The sequence below is a fragment of the Amphibalanus amphitrite genome, unplaced genomic scaffold (assembly GCF_019059575.1).
Source record: "Amphibalanus amphitrite isolate SeventyFive unplaced genomic scaffold, NRLGWU_Aamphi_draft 000859F_arrow, whole genome shotgun sequence".
NCBI lineage: Eukaryota > Metazoa > Arthropoda > Thecostraca > Balanomorpha > Balanidae > Amphibalanus > Amphibalanus amphitrite.
The window spans coordinates 14,462-30,205 of NW_024882353.1; the positions used below are offsets into that span (position 1 = coordinate 14,462).

At 50.8% G+C, this 15,744-nt stretch overlaps 2 protein-coding genes across 2 annotated transcripts; one reads left to right on the top strand and one right to left on the bottom strand.

Annotated features, from left to right (window-relative positions):
• Positions 1-4,127: 4,127 nt before the first annotated feature.
• Positions 4,128-8,267, top strand: LOC122367227 (endoglucanase E-4-like). The gene is made up of 4 exons (XM_043340143.1): positions 4,128-5,142; positions 5,610-6,441; positions 6,608-6,879; positions 7,439-8,267. The coding sequence occupies exons 2-4, from the start codon at positions 5,617-5,619 to the stop codon at positions 8,118-8,120; spliced, it is 1,779 nt and encodes a 592-aa protein (XP_043196078.1). The 5' UTR covers positions 4,128-5,142; positions 5,610-5,616; the 3' UTR covers positions 8,121-8,267.
• Positions 8,268-8,640: 373 nt separating this feature from the next.
• LOC122367228 (endoglucanase 15-like) lies at positions 8,641-11,760 on the bottom strand. The gene is made up of 4 exons (XM_043340144.1): positions 11,565-11,760; positions 10,377-11,249; positions 9,941-10,212; positions 8,641-9,687 (listed from the first exon to the last, which is right to left on the bottom strand). Exons 2-4 carry the CDS (start codon positions 11,202-11,204, stop codon positions 9,009-9,011), a joined length of 1,779 nt encoding a protein of 592 aa, XP_043196079.1. The 5' UTR covers positions 11,205-11,249; positions 11,565-11,760; the 3' UTR covers positions 8,641-9,008.
• Between the last annotated feature and the right edge of the window lie 3,984 nt (positions 11,761-15,744).

Sequence of the window (15,744 nt, forward strand, 5' to 3'; positions counted from 1 at the left end):
CACGTCAGCGGTCACACCCCTAAGATGAATTGGTGCACTAAATGTCAGCCACTTAGATTGGCATATCGCACCGCATTGTCACGCACCAGGGGCCTCGTGAGGGCCGGGGTGGCTTCTCCTCATGGGACCTGCAGCATTTCAGGATTCAAGAGGGCTTGGTGTGCTTCCGTGTCCATTCGCAAAGAGAGAGAGGAATGCTGCTCAGTGCTTAGAGCGGAGCTGACCCTTGACCTTTACCAGGTTACCTGGCCTAACTTCTTTCTTGGTCGAAGTTTCCGCTACCCGGGATGCTTACTCAAACCCACAAATTGTTAGGACCAAAATTCTTCCTAAGACAGCAGCAGCGAGGACTTTTCAAAACAGCATGTCAGACTTCTATCAGCATCCTGAATCGAGGAGGGCTCTGCAGCAGCACCCCTTGAGACCGTTGGCCGTTCTTCGGTACTGCTCAAACCACTCCGACCGGACGGCAAACCGATCTGTCGGCTGGCCGCTCCTCTACGACGCTCACCATTTTTTTTTTTTTTTTACGACGGCACTGGCGCTTCCGTCCGTCGTGACGCAGTTCCGCGGGCCGCCGGATGTGACGCCCTCAGCCCGCGTGACGCGAAATCGTGACAGCTCATGGACATCGGACACACCTCGAATCACACACAAACGGTACTGGTAGCAGGAGTCGTGTCCACAACTGTACTTACATCGTCCATCCTTAACTTCGTCATGACTCATTCCACAGCTCTGAATTCTCTAATTCATGAATTCGCTTGGTCATAGCGAGCAGTTATTGAAATTATCGAATTGTTAACGCTTAACCCTATTAGTGGCAGGGGGGGGGGGGGGGTTGTTTTTATCCACCCCTCAGGTTTTTCGGGAATATCTCCGAAACCGCAGAAGCTACGATGCTGAAATTTTCTGACTTTTCCTAAAACTAAATTGGGCACATTCCCTGAAAATTTCAAGTTCATAACTTTACCAGGGGCGGCTCCAGAGCACTGGGAATTGGGGGGTCCTATTCGTGAAGCGAGTCATTTGGGCGAAGATCACGATGCTGCACCAGTTTTACGAACAGTGAATGAAAGGTATCATGTGATAACATATACAAAGTTATTGTGCATCCTCTTTTGACACGTTTTTGCTATACCTAATAGGCGGATCCAGGCGTCCAAAAAGGGGGGTTATTTTTTACCTCCCAACATAGGTGCCCTGACACCGCCTATGCATGACCAATACAATTTTAGTCGCTCTCTCATAAGAAAATTGTAACATAACAAGACCATTGCCACCCTTTTTAGAAACAGTACCAACAAAAACCTTATTTACTATACTTTTTGTGTACCCCCAATCTCAATGATCTGTATCCGCCTATGATTTTTGAAAATGCATATTTTCAGGATCCATGTGAATTCCTGGTTCATTCTCTATCGATCGGCAAAAGTTGCGTTAAGATTGGTTCAGAAACCTGGCCGTGAGAAACAGTCTAAAATGTATCTGCAATTTGCCCGTTTTTACCCCCCTCTACCCCCCCCCCCTAATGACATTTTTTTTTTTAGAAATGTAGATCTCGTTGAGCGAAATCGAATGCCGTTTGAATTTTGAAAATCGGCCCGTTAGATCTCGAGATATCAAGGGGGGGGGGGGTCGTAAACAGCCCCCCCCCCTGCCACTAATAGGGGTAGCCAGGAGCCTGCCACTAATAGGGTTAACAGCATTGATGGGCATAATGAACGAGCCGGAGGGAACAGTTCGTTTCAAGTGTAAAAGTCAATGGGTGATTTTATGCAGCATTGTTTGGTCCTGGTATTCATCAATGCACTATGTAACAAACAACCATGGTTCAGTTATTTCGCATCACATTTTCTATCGCGAAATGTCTATCGAAATGTTTGAGATCAACCAGACGAGCAACGCAGGATCAGTCCAGCTCCCAGTCATCTGTTATACCTATCGACTGTTATGATGTCACTTATCGAGTTCCAGACCTGAGACCAGCGCCTCCACGGCAGACGCAGCGGTTTTACTGCGTCGATTTCGCTGTAACCGGTGCAGTGTTCGATGAAAAGTACCTCCCGGCGCCCCGCTGCTCCCACTCCTCCTCTCTCCCTCTTTCCTTCTCATTCACCCACGCCCAGATCAGCCTACTCCCTCCTCTCTCTCCTCTCTCTCTCTCTCTCTCTCTCTCTCTCTCTCTCTCTCTCTCTCTCTCTCTCTCTCTCTCTCTCTCTCATCCCCTACTCTTCCCCATCCACCCGCGCCCAAGTCGTGACTGCAATAGAGCACGCTCAGGAAGGGACGAACGCTACACCGCCACGGGGATTTCCAGACGCTCGGGTCTATGAAGCCGAACTGCCCGTCCCATGGGGAGGGAGGGGCGACCATTGTCACGACCAAGACTCCTCGTGCTGGAGCGTGAGGCGTGATGTAGCCTTGAAACCAGAGCAGGGGGGGGGGGCGTGGCAGAACGAATGATCCGGCGAATGAACTACGCGTCGTGGAGGAACACCTAGCGCGCTTGGGTTCATCCGACGCCGGCGCTAAGTGATGTGTTTACGCCGGTAGTTTCGGTGAGCGCGAGCTTGGACTGCGGGTGGTACAGGTGTCAAAGGGTGCACTGATGCGCTCGCCACCCGGATGTGGTATATCAAGGTTGAGCAATCCGTGTTGTTATAGGTAATACCGTTAGCTATGTCGTGTTGGAAGGGAAGCGAAGGCAACAGACGGGCACAAATAAAGACTTACAGAATAAATATAGGTAATGTCTGTCTAAAAAAATGAGTAGGAATTATTTAGTGAATTCCCGGCTTGAGTGGTTTCTTATTGATATAAAAAGGAAATATCCGAATGTCCGAGATTGGAGATAAGTATTTCAAATTGGAGATTCAAACAAAATATCATAAAAACATAGCCTCTGCCTACCTTTGCCATGAAAATTTCATCGACGCGCCTGTGGATGCCTCTTATAGCATATATGTCGGTAACACCTAAAGCCATAACCGCCAAAGGCATGACTATATATTACTGACCGGGCCGACGAAATTATTTGGAAACGAGGTTTGCAAAATTGACGGAGGCCCGAGTGCGGAGCACGAGGGCCGGAGTCTAATTTTGCAAGCCGAGTTTCCAAATAATTTCGTACGGCTGAGGTCAGTAAGATTTTTCCTACATGCCGCATACCTGCTAAGTAGTTTCGACAGGTTTTGGTCGTTTTGGTGACATTTTTATACAATTGTTTTGTCCATAATTTCCGAACATGGTGATTGCGCTACTGCTGTGGATAAAGCTTGAAAGGAAATTTATAGAAGAAAATGCATCAAAATACCTCACTTCAAAAAGAATCGCGTCTGAAAATATCAACTCAGAATGGCACAACAATTGGATATCCAAGGAACATCATGCATGAATAATTTGCCACGACATAAGAACAAGAAGAAGGTAGAAGGTATAATATTCCTAGTGATTAAACGTGAATTTTCCAGTGCTCTTGCAAGAATCTTTTCTTTATTTATGTGATCGTACTTTGTTGATGACCTATGGCTAAACTTTCGTGAAATACATTATATTTTCCATATTTTACATGTTTGTTTTGAGGAAAGGACTACAACCGTCAAATAATAACGCAATAACTTACGCCCAAGGTATCAGTGGACATATCAAATGAAGATAAGAAACAAGCGATAACGGATTTCGATTAATAGAAGCATATCTTGCCATAATTTCGGCTTTGTAACCAATACAAAGTATTTCAAACCCCTTGATAAGCAGAGCAGATATTTTTTACAAAAAAATGTTGGTTTTCTAATCTTACGCGGCAAATATCATGCAATAATGATATCAATTATACATTTCCTATCAATTATACCTCTGGGCTAATGCGATAAACTGTAGTTTAGAGGTCATTGCCCTGGGCAGTAAACCCGGGCAGTAAACTTTTGTTTCCTGCCCGGCCCTATCAAATAACATGGCATTTTGACACCGACAGTTTCTTGGTCATAGTTTTACTGCCCGGCTCGTGCTGTGCTTAAGACATACCCCGGCATGTAGGAAAAGACAAACAGGTAAATTGAGAAGATATACAGTTGTCATACATCATCGTTGTTGATCTATATTCAGCAAAGGTCATCTCCGTCGGAGCTGTCACACCACCGCCGCTTTTTCCCGCTATAGGTACGTAGGAATCCGACTTCCTATGAGATGCCCGAACCGGTTCGCTCTGGAAACGGACCGCAATGACTTGCAACTGCTGATGCCTTTTGACTACTGCCGTAATGAATATGAGAGTGACATGTCCAAATTAGACAATTTTAGCAACGAACGATTTTCAAATGATACGGCAGCCTTATACACCGAGCTGAAAAAGTAATATTTCGGAAACTGCTAAAGTTAAAGCCTCTTCTAACCAATCCATTTTTTTAGTTTTACGCTTAGATGCGAAATATCGATTCTTAGCCGGGAATGTAAAGTTCGCCACGAATCAAGTGTTGTTAAGTTCCTACGCTGTCGATGAACGCGGCTCACATCTCGCCGCAGTGTTCCCGGAAGGCAGCGTGTGTAGGTACACACGTTTATCGTGTTTTCGTGCGACACTCCCCCGGCACGTGACCCAGCCCGGCGCCACCTCCTGAAGGTCAGCTCTTGATGACACCTGGCGTGCGCGAGCCCCCATCTCGAGAACGTCTGATTGGCGAAGAGGATCGACAACGCCCCTGTCTAGTGTTGTGTAATGAAGCCCATCCAACACCCCTGGCGCTTCTCGGTTCGCGCTGGAGAAGAGAATCTGGGATCGGTGAAGCTATGTCGTCCTGTTTCACCGCTCTCATTTCTCTCACAGTTCTTTCACTGTCTGTCGTCCTTTACATCATCAAATATGAATGTCGAGTTACTTATTATATGTATGCAAGCTCCGGCGGAAGAAAGCTTCCATCTCCTTAAATAGCTTCCACGATTCAGCAGCGGAGGACTTCGGGCGCACGACCTTACTGGAGTGCAACTATACGATGGCACACTCTCGTTCGGTGACCGGCTCCCACGAGCCATGGGAGCTGCCCAGATGCGCCGGGCGTCCTGCCGCGTATAAAGAGGGCTCGACTGTTTGACGCCTCAGGACTCCGTGGGGACGGACTCATCGCGGGGCCCCTACACTATCAGGTAAGCGAAGGTGTACCATTAATTTCAAGGGACCTTTTGGAGCTTGGTATGTATTTTGTTTCTGTCTACATTGTTTCAATTAAAATAATATGCATCTTTTACATAGACGGACAGCATCTAAGACGTCTTTAGACTGTTTCAAAGCATAAAATAGTTGGGTTGTGCATTTATTGCCATCACTGTGGGATTGTTTTCCAACATACCTAAGTCAACTCAATCACCTACTAATCGCCCGAGGATTCACAGTTATGTTAGCCTCAAAAGTTAAAAAGGTAGGCTATGGGCTTCAATGGAGTTTTTGGAACGCTTTAAAAAAACAGCCCTTATCTACTAAAACGGCTAAATTTGCACAACGGGAAAATACAAGCGCTAGATGTCTGGAAAAATATATTTACGCATAAGTTTATGACACAACTTATGGATTATGCGGCGGTGGCAGCTTCATAATCATTTTACTTTGCCGTCAGTTCCAAAATGGCGGTCGCTGGGCTGCTCCTGCCGCTACTGGCAGCTGTTTTCGCGCCAGATGTTGTCAGTGCGACGGGAGCGTGCGCCCAAAAGGGCATCATCGACGAACACACCGTCTGGAACGAGGGCATGTCGGCCAACCTCAACATCAAGTTCCCGAGCGCTGTCACTAGTTGGCAAGTGAAGATGACCTTCGACCATGCACTTTCTGACTTCGAGACCTGGGAAGCCATTGCCTCAACTACGGACAACGTTCTCTATACCTTGGACAACGCGCCATTCGATGGGAACCAACCGGCTGGAGCCGAGCTTTCAATCGCCTTCAACGCCTACTTCTCCAGCAAGGCTGAGGTCACCAGCGTGACGCTGAACGGCGTCGAGCAGTGCGGAGGTGGAGGCACCACGCTGCCGCCGCCGACGGGCCCGACCCAGCCCCAGCCGACCGGGGGACCCACCGAAGGACCCACCAAGCCTCCTCCACCACTACCTTACGACTACCAGGAGGTGCTCGAGAAGTCCCTCCTCTTCTACGAGGCCCAGCGCTCTGGCCCTCTGCCTCCTGACAACAGGATCCCGTGGCGCGGCGACTCGGCGATGAACGACCGCGGAGAGAACGGCGAGGACCTGACCGGCGGCTACTACGACGCCGGCGACCACGTCAAGTTCGGATTCCCGATGGCGGCCTCCATGACGGTGATGGCCTGGGGCGCCATCGACTTCGCCAGCGGCTACGCCGGTGCCGGACAGAGCAACTACGTCAAACAGGCCGTCAAGTGGGGAACCGACTTCTTCATCAAGGCGCATGTCGGTGACACAGACTTCTATGGTCAGGTGAGGGGACGTTGTTGAGGGCTGACGTTTCAGAAATCTGGGCAAATGTTCGTTTAAGTTTTTCCGGGAGCTGTGCGACTCTTTCTTCATCTGAGGCAGATTCCTTTGAGTGTGAGGATTAAGGGTCTCAAACTGATTGTCCCGCATACTGTGTTGTACTTCGCAGTGTGGCAACGGAGATGCCGATCACGCCTTCTGGGGCCGCGCTGAGGACATGAACATGGACCGTCCCGGCTACAAGATCACGGCTGGCGGACCGGGCTCTGACCTGGCCGGAGAGACGGCTGCCGCTCTCGCCGCTGCCGCCGTCCTCTTCAAGGACTCTGATCCCGGCTACTCTGACACTTGTATACAGCACGCTAAGCAGCTGTTTGAGTTCGCTGACGGACATCGTGGCAAGTACCAGGATTCTATCTGGGACGCCAGCAACTTCTACGGGTTAGTGAAATCGGCACAAAATCAACAAACGGCTGTAAAATATGCTTCTTCAGCAGGTTTCTATAACAGCAGGTGGTTTTATAAGGCCGTAAGTCTCATCCATTCCTTTTAGAGCGCCATGCCTCAATTTTAACTGCTACAGTGCATTACTTTATACCTAACATCCGAGACAAAGCGTTACAAAGGTCTTAAATATATAAGGAACGTAAATGCCACATACATTCGGCTTATCATATGAGGCAGGTGCTCAATTCTCACACTCCTGGGCCTCACTTCAAATCTTATCATGCGTCTCTCTCATGACTAGTGGCCGTGAACCTGATGTTGACACGCCCCCGGCCACTGCTGAATTTTTCCCAGTTCCATTGGTGGGCAGGATGACAAATAGAAAGCACTTGTAGCTCTGTACCAACTACCAACCCAAACCTGTTGTCAAGAGTAGGGAATTCACTGCCAACCATGAGATCTTCGGGTGAAAGGTCCTCACTTTTTGTTACAACAGCTTACTGCTTTTCGCTATAGCATGGCTCTAAAACTCCGTAATCTCTCTATTTTCCAGCTCCAGTGGCTACGGTGACGAGCTCGCGTGGGCGGCGGCCTGGATCTACCGCGCTACTAACGACCAGACTTATCTGGACAAGGCCAAGGGCTTCTTCCAGGAGTTCTCCGATCTGAACGGACGTCCCAGCGAGTTCTCTTGGGACAGCAAGCACGCGGGTGTTCAGCTTCTCATGTATCAGCTCACGGGTGACTCCTCGTATGGATCCATGGTCACCCAGTTCTGTGACTGGGTCAAGAACGAAGCGCCGCGTTCTCCCAAGGGCATGGTCTACCTCAATATGTGGGGCTCCCTCCGGCACGTGGGCAACGTCGCCTTCATCTGTCTGGGTGCCGCCAAGAACGGGCTCAACTCTGATGCCTATAACGACTTCGCCATCCAGCAGCTCAACTACATCCTGGGAGACGGCGGGCGCAGCTACGTGGTCGGCTTCGGCAACAACCCTCCGGTGCGCGCGCACCACGCCGGGGCTTCGTGTCCGGACGCACCGGCGCCCTGCGGCTGGGACCAGCTGCACACCTCGGAGCCCAACCCGCACGTGCTGTACGGCGCGCTGGTCGGCGGACCCGACCAGTACGACGCTTACGAGGACAACCGCGACGACTACATCAAGAACGAGGTGGCGTGCGACTACAACGCTGGTTTCCAGAGCGCCATCGCCGGTGTTCTGTCCCTCTACTAACTTGGGTGATGCCACGGTTGAAACTGTGGGCACATTGTGATATCGCTGTGACCTGTGGTCGCCCTGGAAATGCATTTAAAACTGTTCAAGTTCGCCTGCCCAAGTTATTTAGGGGATGTTCGTTTACCAATAAATGTCAACAGGGTGGTTGATCTTTAACGATCATGAGCTGCGGGTAAACCGTGAGAGCTACACATCTCCGTTTCATCGCCTGATAATCTTTCCCTCAATGCATACAGCCAAGAACATGTTCAATAAAGGCGTCTTATAAACGTAAATAAACGTACGCTTGGCGTTGGAAGACGATGAGTAGCAGCGACATCGCTAAAAAGCATTCCTTCCACTCTTTGCATATGTTGAGTTTGAGGGAGGCAAGGCAGGGGCAGGCTGAAAACTGTGGGCCACTGACATGTTTTCTTTTGAATTTGCCGAGAATACAAGGAGGGATGCGCTGTGCAGTGTGCATGGTGCATTGTGTATGTCTCATTGACAAATCTCCGATATCCAGTAAAACATTGAATACCTTTAGATATCTGTATTTGCTAGCATTGAACAAGAGAAGACGAAACGTGACTGTTCAGCCAACAGTACGTCGTAGTACAAGCATCGTTCACAACTAACATCAACGCCAAATGTTGAACGTTCATTGTGACATATATGACTAGATAAGTGAAACTTTTTTAAATATAAAGGTACTGTATTATAGAAAGCCTTCAGGCTTTCTATAATACAGTACCTTTATATTTAAAAAAGTTTCACTTATCTAGTCATCAACGCCAAACCATTCAGCATCCTAATTTTTTAACAAACGTCATCTCATCATTTTCCAAGAGTCTTCAGCTCGTAACGATCTCCATCTCATGTTGTTGGCAGTTCGCAGAATATTTATTAGAGAGACAAAACGCCGGCTATGGCGCTCTGGAAGCCAGCGTTATAGTCTAATGCTACCTCGTTCTTGACGTAGTCACTTCGCTTGTCCTCGTACGCGTCGTACTGGTCGGGTCCTCCGACCAGAGCGCCGTACAGCACGTGCGGGTTGGGCTCCGAGGTGTGTAGCTGGTCCCAGCCGCAGGGCGCCGGTGCGTCCGGACACGAGGCCCCGGCGTGGTGAGGCCGTACGGGAGGATTTTTGCCAAAGCCGACCACATAGCTGCGCCCGCCGTCTCCCAGGATGTAGTTGAGCTGCTGGATGGCGAAGTTTTCGTAGGCGTTGGACTTCAGTCCCTTCTTGGCGGCAACTAGGCAGATGAAGGCCACGTTTCCCACGTGTCGGAGGGAACCCCATTGGTTCAGATAGACCATGCCCTTGGGCGAGCGAGGTGCGTTGTTCTTGACCCAGTCACAGAACTGGGTGACCATGGATCCATAAGAGGATTCACCCGTGAGCTGATACATGAGGAGCTGAACACCCGCGTGCTTGCTGTCCCAAGAGAACTCGCTGGGACGTCCGCTCAAGTCGGAGAACTCCTGGAAGAAGCCCTTGGCCTTGTCCAGATAAGTCTGGTCGTTGGTAGCGCGGTACAACCAGGCTGCTGCCCACGCGAGCTCGTCGCCGTAACCACTGGAGCTGATGGAAGAAGAAAAGTCAAGCCAGTGAAGCGTTACAGAACAAGTGACCAGAGTCCTATAAACCCGAAGCGATCAAGGCACTGGAACTATATAGAGTAGACATAAATGAGTTTCAGAAGAAACAGTACGAAATATGAATAGCACGTTAGATGTGGCATATACTGGCACAAACTATCGGCTCGAATCATTGGGGTCGGGACCATCAAAAGTTGATGGTTCTTGTTATTTGTCATTCCATTCTGATATCTTACCTGTAAAATTTACCGGCGTTTGGGATCGCGTCCTGGTACTTGCCACGATGTCTGTCGGCGAATTGGAACATCTGCTTTGCGTGCTGCAAGCAGGTGGCCGAATAACTGGGATTCGAGGTCTTGAAGAGGATGGAGGCAGCGGCAAGAGCGGCAGCCGTCTCGCCGGCCAGGTCGGAGCCGGGCTTAGAAGCCGTGATCTTGTAGCACGGACGGTTCATGGTCATGTCCTCGGCTCGGCCCCAGTAGGCGTGATCCGTATCACCGTTACCGCACTGTCAGGGGAACACGGGACTGTCAGATTGAGACTCAGCGTTTACACTAAGACTCAGCTACCTCAGATGAACAAAGAATCACACAGTCGCTAGATAAATGAGAGATCGTTATCACATATTTCTCAACCTCGTGCCATCAACCACGTCCCCCTGAAGTTCCTCACCTGACCGTAGAAGTCCGTGGAGCCGACGTGCGCCTTGATGAAGTAGTCGGTCCCCCACTTGACGGCCTGCTTGACGTACTTGCTCTGTCCGGCACCGGCGTACCCGCTGGCGAAGTCGATGGCGCCCCAAGCTAAGACGGTCATGGAAGCCGCCATCGGGAGGCCAAATTTCACGCGGTCGCCGGCGTCGTAGTAGCCGCCGGTTAGGTCCTCCCCGTTTTCTCCTCGGTCGTTCATCGCCGAGTCACCTCGCCAAGGGATCCTGTTGTTTGATGGTAGACGACCCGAACGTTGGGCCTCGTAGAACAGCAGAGACTTCCTTAGTACCTCTTGGTAGTCGTAGGGGAGGGATGATGGAGGGTTGTTGGAGCCGGTGCTTGGAGTCGTGGTCGTAGTGGTCGTGGTTGTGGTAGTTGCAGCCCCTCCTGCTCCTGCTACACCTCCTCGACATTGCTCGACGCCGTTCATCTTGACACTGATGACCTCAGCTTTGCTGGCAAAGTGAGCGTTGAAAGCAATGGACAGCGAGGCCCCAGCTGGCTGGTTCCCGTTGTAAGGGAGATTATCCAGCGTGTAAACGACATTGTTGGATGTCGATGGCGTCGCAGACCATGTCTCAAAGTTGGTGAGAGCGCGGTCAAACGTCATGGTTACCCTCCAACTGTTCACTGCTGACGGAAACTTCATGTTGAGGTTAGCGCTCATCCCCTGGTTCCAGACAGATTTCTCATTGATGACGCCACTCTGAACACAGGCGCCTGCTGCTCTAGCGATGATGTTGGTTTGCCCGACACACAGCAGTAGCAGTGACAGCCAGACGGCAGCCATCTTGGAACCGGCGTGGAGTCGAGTTGAGTTCAGTAAATTGCTCTGCTGGCAATACAAATTACAGGAAATGAATATCATCGCTAGGAATCAAATCGCAAAGAATGTTTGACAAAGGTTGTACCACGGTTGTACGAATCCCTGGCACCAATTATTGTTCTACGACTAACAGCGAACTGATAGCGAGAACTGCCACTTGCCAGTTATTTTCTCGGTTAATTAACCATGTCTTCTCCTTATCTCTTTATCCCATCTCATAGCCTTGGAAAGGTCACAATAGTACTCAAGTTCTTCGCCTAGCAATGCAAAGCCCCTACATACCGCAGAAAACACACAATTTCTGCCTCTGACGGTATCACTAACCAGAGGTGTTGGTCGTTGCAGTACTGTCGCTCGTATAGGCCGGAATCCGTTCAGTTGCCCAACTATACCGGGCTAAAACTGACATTGATTTGATATGAAGGGCGATTCAGCTGTGTCATGATGGCAGCCCGGTCATGAGGATGCCTTGGCAACGGGCTGTCATTGTGGCAGCTCGGTGACGGGAGACACGGAACAGCCACATGACAGTCGGCTGTCACAGCTGCTGTCAATTGACAGGGGTGACATGGCAAATGTTGAGCCATTGAAACTACGTGGAATCAGCGAATATCAGTGGTAGGTTATAAAAGCTTTGCAGTCTGTATGCGATTTGTTCCTTTCGCTGCTCTGTCTTGGTCCCTTTGTCGCAGTCTAGGACACAGCTATGATACCGCATGCTACAATGATGATGATGATTTGGAGTGACAGGGCGCACCAGCTGCGAGGATATATCGCGCCCATTTCTTATTTGAATTCCTCAGTGTCGGGCGTTAAAAATCACCTGAAGGCCGGAGGCCGCAATAAACGAAAAGAGACGAGAAGAGTCTAGCAAAGAGGACTCGTCACCTAAGACTGCTCTCAAAGAAAGCTGGGCTCCGCGCAGGCCCAGAAACCTCAGCCGCTCAGCTTCCAGTCTCGGAAACTCCAGAAAAACGTGTCGGACGGAAAGTCTGTCGCCACATCTCGCACAAACAGGTCTAGGGCCGACGCCAATAAGGTGTCCATGGGTACCGAAAGTGTGCCCTGTGCGAAGCCGACAGAGGATAACCTCCTCTCGACGCGACTTGCGCGACGCAGACAACCAGGTTGCCAAACCCGGTTTGATGCGTAGCAGCTTGTTTGTCTGACATTTGCTCCAATCCTCCTGCCACTTTCCGCGGAAGAATGAGCTCACCGCAGGGAAAAAGTCCCTGGCCGGTAGAGGGAACCGGCGGAAGCAGGGCTGCCGCGCCGCATGGTTCGCAGCACGGTCCGCCCGCTCATTGCCAGCTATACCAACATGGCTAGGAATCCAGCAAAAAGTCACTGAGGTACCCTCTCGGTCGAGAGCCGTCAAACGGAGAAGAATCTCCTGTACGAGGGGGTCAAGTGGATAGAATTGTGTCAAGGACTGGAGTCCGCTCAATGAGTCGGAGAGGACAAGATATGACCGAGCGGGATGAATCTGGATAAAACACAAAAGTTTGAGGACGGCGACCAATTCGCAGGTAAAAACGGATGCATGTTTAGGTAAAGTAAAACATCGCACAGCGTCGCCGCAGACGAAGGCACAGCCAGCACTGAGGTCCGACTTGGACCCATCGGTGTATGCCACGGCATGGCCTGAATATGATTCAATATGTTCCAATGCCTTCGCCTTGAAGGCCAGAGGCAGAATTTGGTCTTTCCGTGTGCCTGATAGGGTTAGGTCCACAGAGGGGACAGATAACCTCCAAGGCGGTTCAGGGAGGATAACACCTCGCATGATGTCCCGAGTGTTTAGACCACAATCTCGGAGGAGATCGGCCGTTCGGGTGCAGAAAACTCGAGAGCGGCTCCTCTCGTCGCCATCAAAGACTGCTAAGAGCGACCTGGAGAAAGCCGGTCCGTGAGCAGGATGGGAAGGGAACTGACGAAGTTTGATGGCGTATCGCATGCCCAACATCAGCCTTCGTAAGGCCAGAGGGGGTTCGTTCGCCTCAGCTAGCAAGCTGACGACAGGAGTGGTTCGGAAAGCACCAGTCGCAATGCGAATCGCTGCGTGGTGGACAGTGTCAAGGATAATCTTGGATGAGGATGCAGCGTTGTCATAGATAAAAGATCCATAGTCCAGACGGGACCGCACCAAAGACCGATACAAAAGGAGTAGCGTGCTACGGTCAGCGCCGTAGGACGTGCGAGCAACACACTTCAGAATGTCAAGAGCTTTAAAACATCTGTCACGGAGACACTTTATGTGACTTCGGTATGTGAGTCGGCAGTCAAGAGTCATGCCAAGGAACTTGGCCTCCGCAACCACTGGTATGGCTTCACGGTAGAGCCTCACCACCATGGGTGCAGTGGGGCGACGCTTACGGGAAAACTGCATGCCCACCGTCTTTGCAGAGGAGAACCGGAAGCCGTTCTCCTTGCCCCATGCCTCCACTCGAGAGACTGCCATCTGCAGCTGTCGCTCCATTGACCGGGTCGACGCCGCACTGCACCAAATAGCGAAATCGTCGACGTAAAGAGCGCGGCCGATGGCTGGCGAAAGGACTCTTTCGATGTCGTTGATCATGACACCAAAAAGCGTCACGCTGAGCACACCGCCTTGTGGGACTCCATTAATCTGGGCGAACCGCTCAGATAACTGGTTGCCCACTCGAACACGGAAGAAACGATCACCAAGAAAACTGCTTAGAAAATGACCCATCGTGCCTCGAATGCCTAGCTTATGCAGCTTCTGTAAGATACCGAAACGCCAAGTGGTATCATACGCTGCTTCAATGTCGAAGAACAAGGCGCCTACTTGACGGCCTTGTTTAAAATTCGAGCGGACAACTGAGTCAAGAGTAAGAACGTGGTCGACAGTACTCCGGTGCTTTCTAAAACCACACTGAGAATTGGCAAGAAGTCCGTGCCGCTCCAGATGCCAGGTAAGTCGGATATTCACCAGCTTTTCCAACAGCTTTCCAAGGGCGGATGTGAGCGCAATTGGCCGGTAGTGCAGAGGGTCCAAACCGCTCTTCCCTGCTTTCAGAACAGGGATGACAACTGCCTCCCGCCAGGAGTTTGGGTAAACACCCGTCATCCATAGGAGGTTGAACACCTGAAGGAGAGCATCCAGAGCAACCGGAGGGAGATGGCGAAGCATCTCATTGTGGACAGAATCCGGGCCTTCTGCGACACATTTAAGACAGCTTATAGCTGATTTGAGCTCAACCATTGTAAAAGTATCGTTGTAGCTCAAAACGTCGGAGGTGCTAAAATTGACCCCAGAAGCTTCACTAGACGAGCGGTGCCTGACAAAGGATTCGTCGAGGGACTCGTCACCACACCGCCGATAGAGGGCGCGGCCTATCTCCGAAGCAACGGCGTTTGGCTCCATGATGTCCCTTCCATCTACCTTCAGCACGGGTAAGGGTACAGAGGAGTGCCGGCCCGAGATGCGCTTTATGCGCGACCATACTTCGCCGATTGGAGTAAAACGATTAAGAGTGCTGACATAACGCTTCCAAGATAAGATCTTGGCCTCTTTGATAGTGCGTTTGGCAACCGCTCTGGCTCTCTTAAAAGCTATCATGTTGGCCGTGGAACTATTCCGCTGAAAGGCACGGTAGGCACGCTTTCGGGCACGAATTGCATCAGAACAGGCATCACTCCACCACGGAACTGGTGGTCGTCGGGGCATACCGGAACTGCGGGGTATGCAGGCTTCGGCAGCCTCGACGAGTTTAGACGTGAAATCATCGACCGACAAACTGTATGTTGGAACATCTGAGAATGACTCTGTCAGCCTCGCCTCGAATTCGGTCCAGTCTGCCTTCGTTAAGTTCCACCTGGGTGGCCGACAGCCAACTGAGCCATGCTCCCGGAGGTCCAGCCAGATCGGAAAATGGTCGCTGCCCATTGGGTGCGCAGCAACGCGCCACGTGAAAAGAGGAACGAGCTGCGGACTGCTAAGACTGAGATCTAGAACTGATGTCTGACCAGAAGGTAGAGTAAAATGAGTTGGAGCACCGGAGTTAAGGACACATAAGTCCTCATCGCCAATAAAAGATGCTAAAAGTCGACCACGGGTGCAAACTGTCTGACATCCCCATGCAGAGTGGTGAGAGTTAAAATCGCCTAGAATCAAAACTGGCTGAGGTAGCTCTGCAAGTAACATACGAAGATCCTGCACAGGGAGAGACTCCCCTGGTGGGCAGTACAGTGAACAACAGGTTAGCTCCCGGTGACCGAGAGCCACCCGAACAGCGACCGCTCGAAGCGGGGATCTGACCGGGATTGGTCTCGTCGAAACTCTATGGCTGACAGCCACGAGAACACCACCGTGAGCAACTGAGTCGGTATCCAGGTCCTTCCTGAAAATGGAATACCCTTTGAAATGTAGGTGATGCTCTGGCTTCAGCTTCGTCTCCTGTAGACAGACCAGGAGAGGACAGTAGCGACGGATCACCGTCTGTAAATCAACAAGGCACCGCATGCTACAAGACGGCAAATC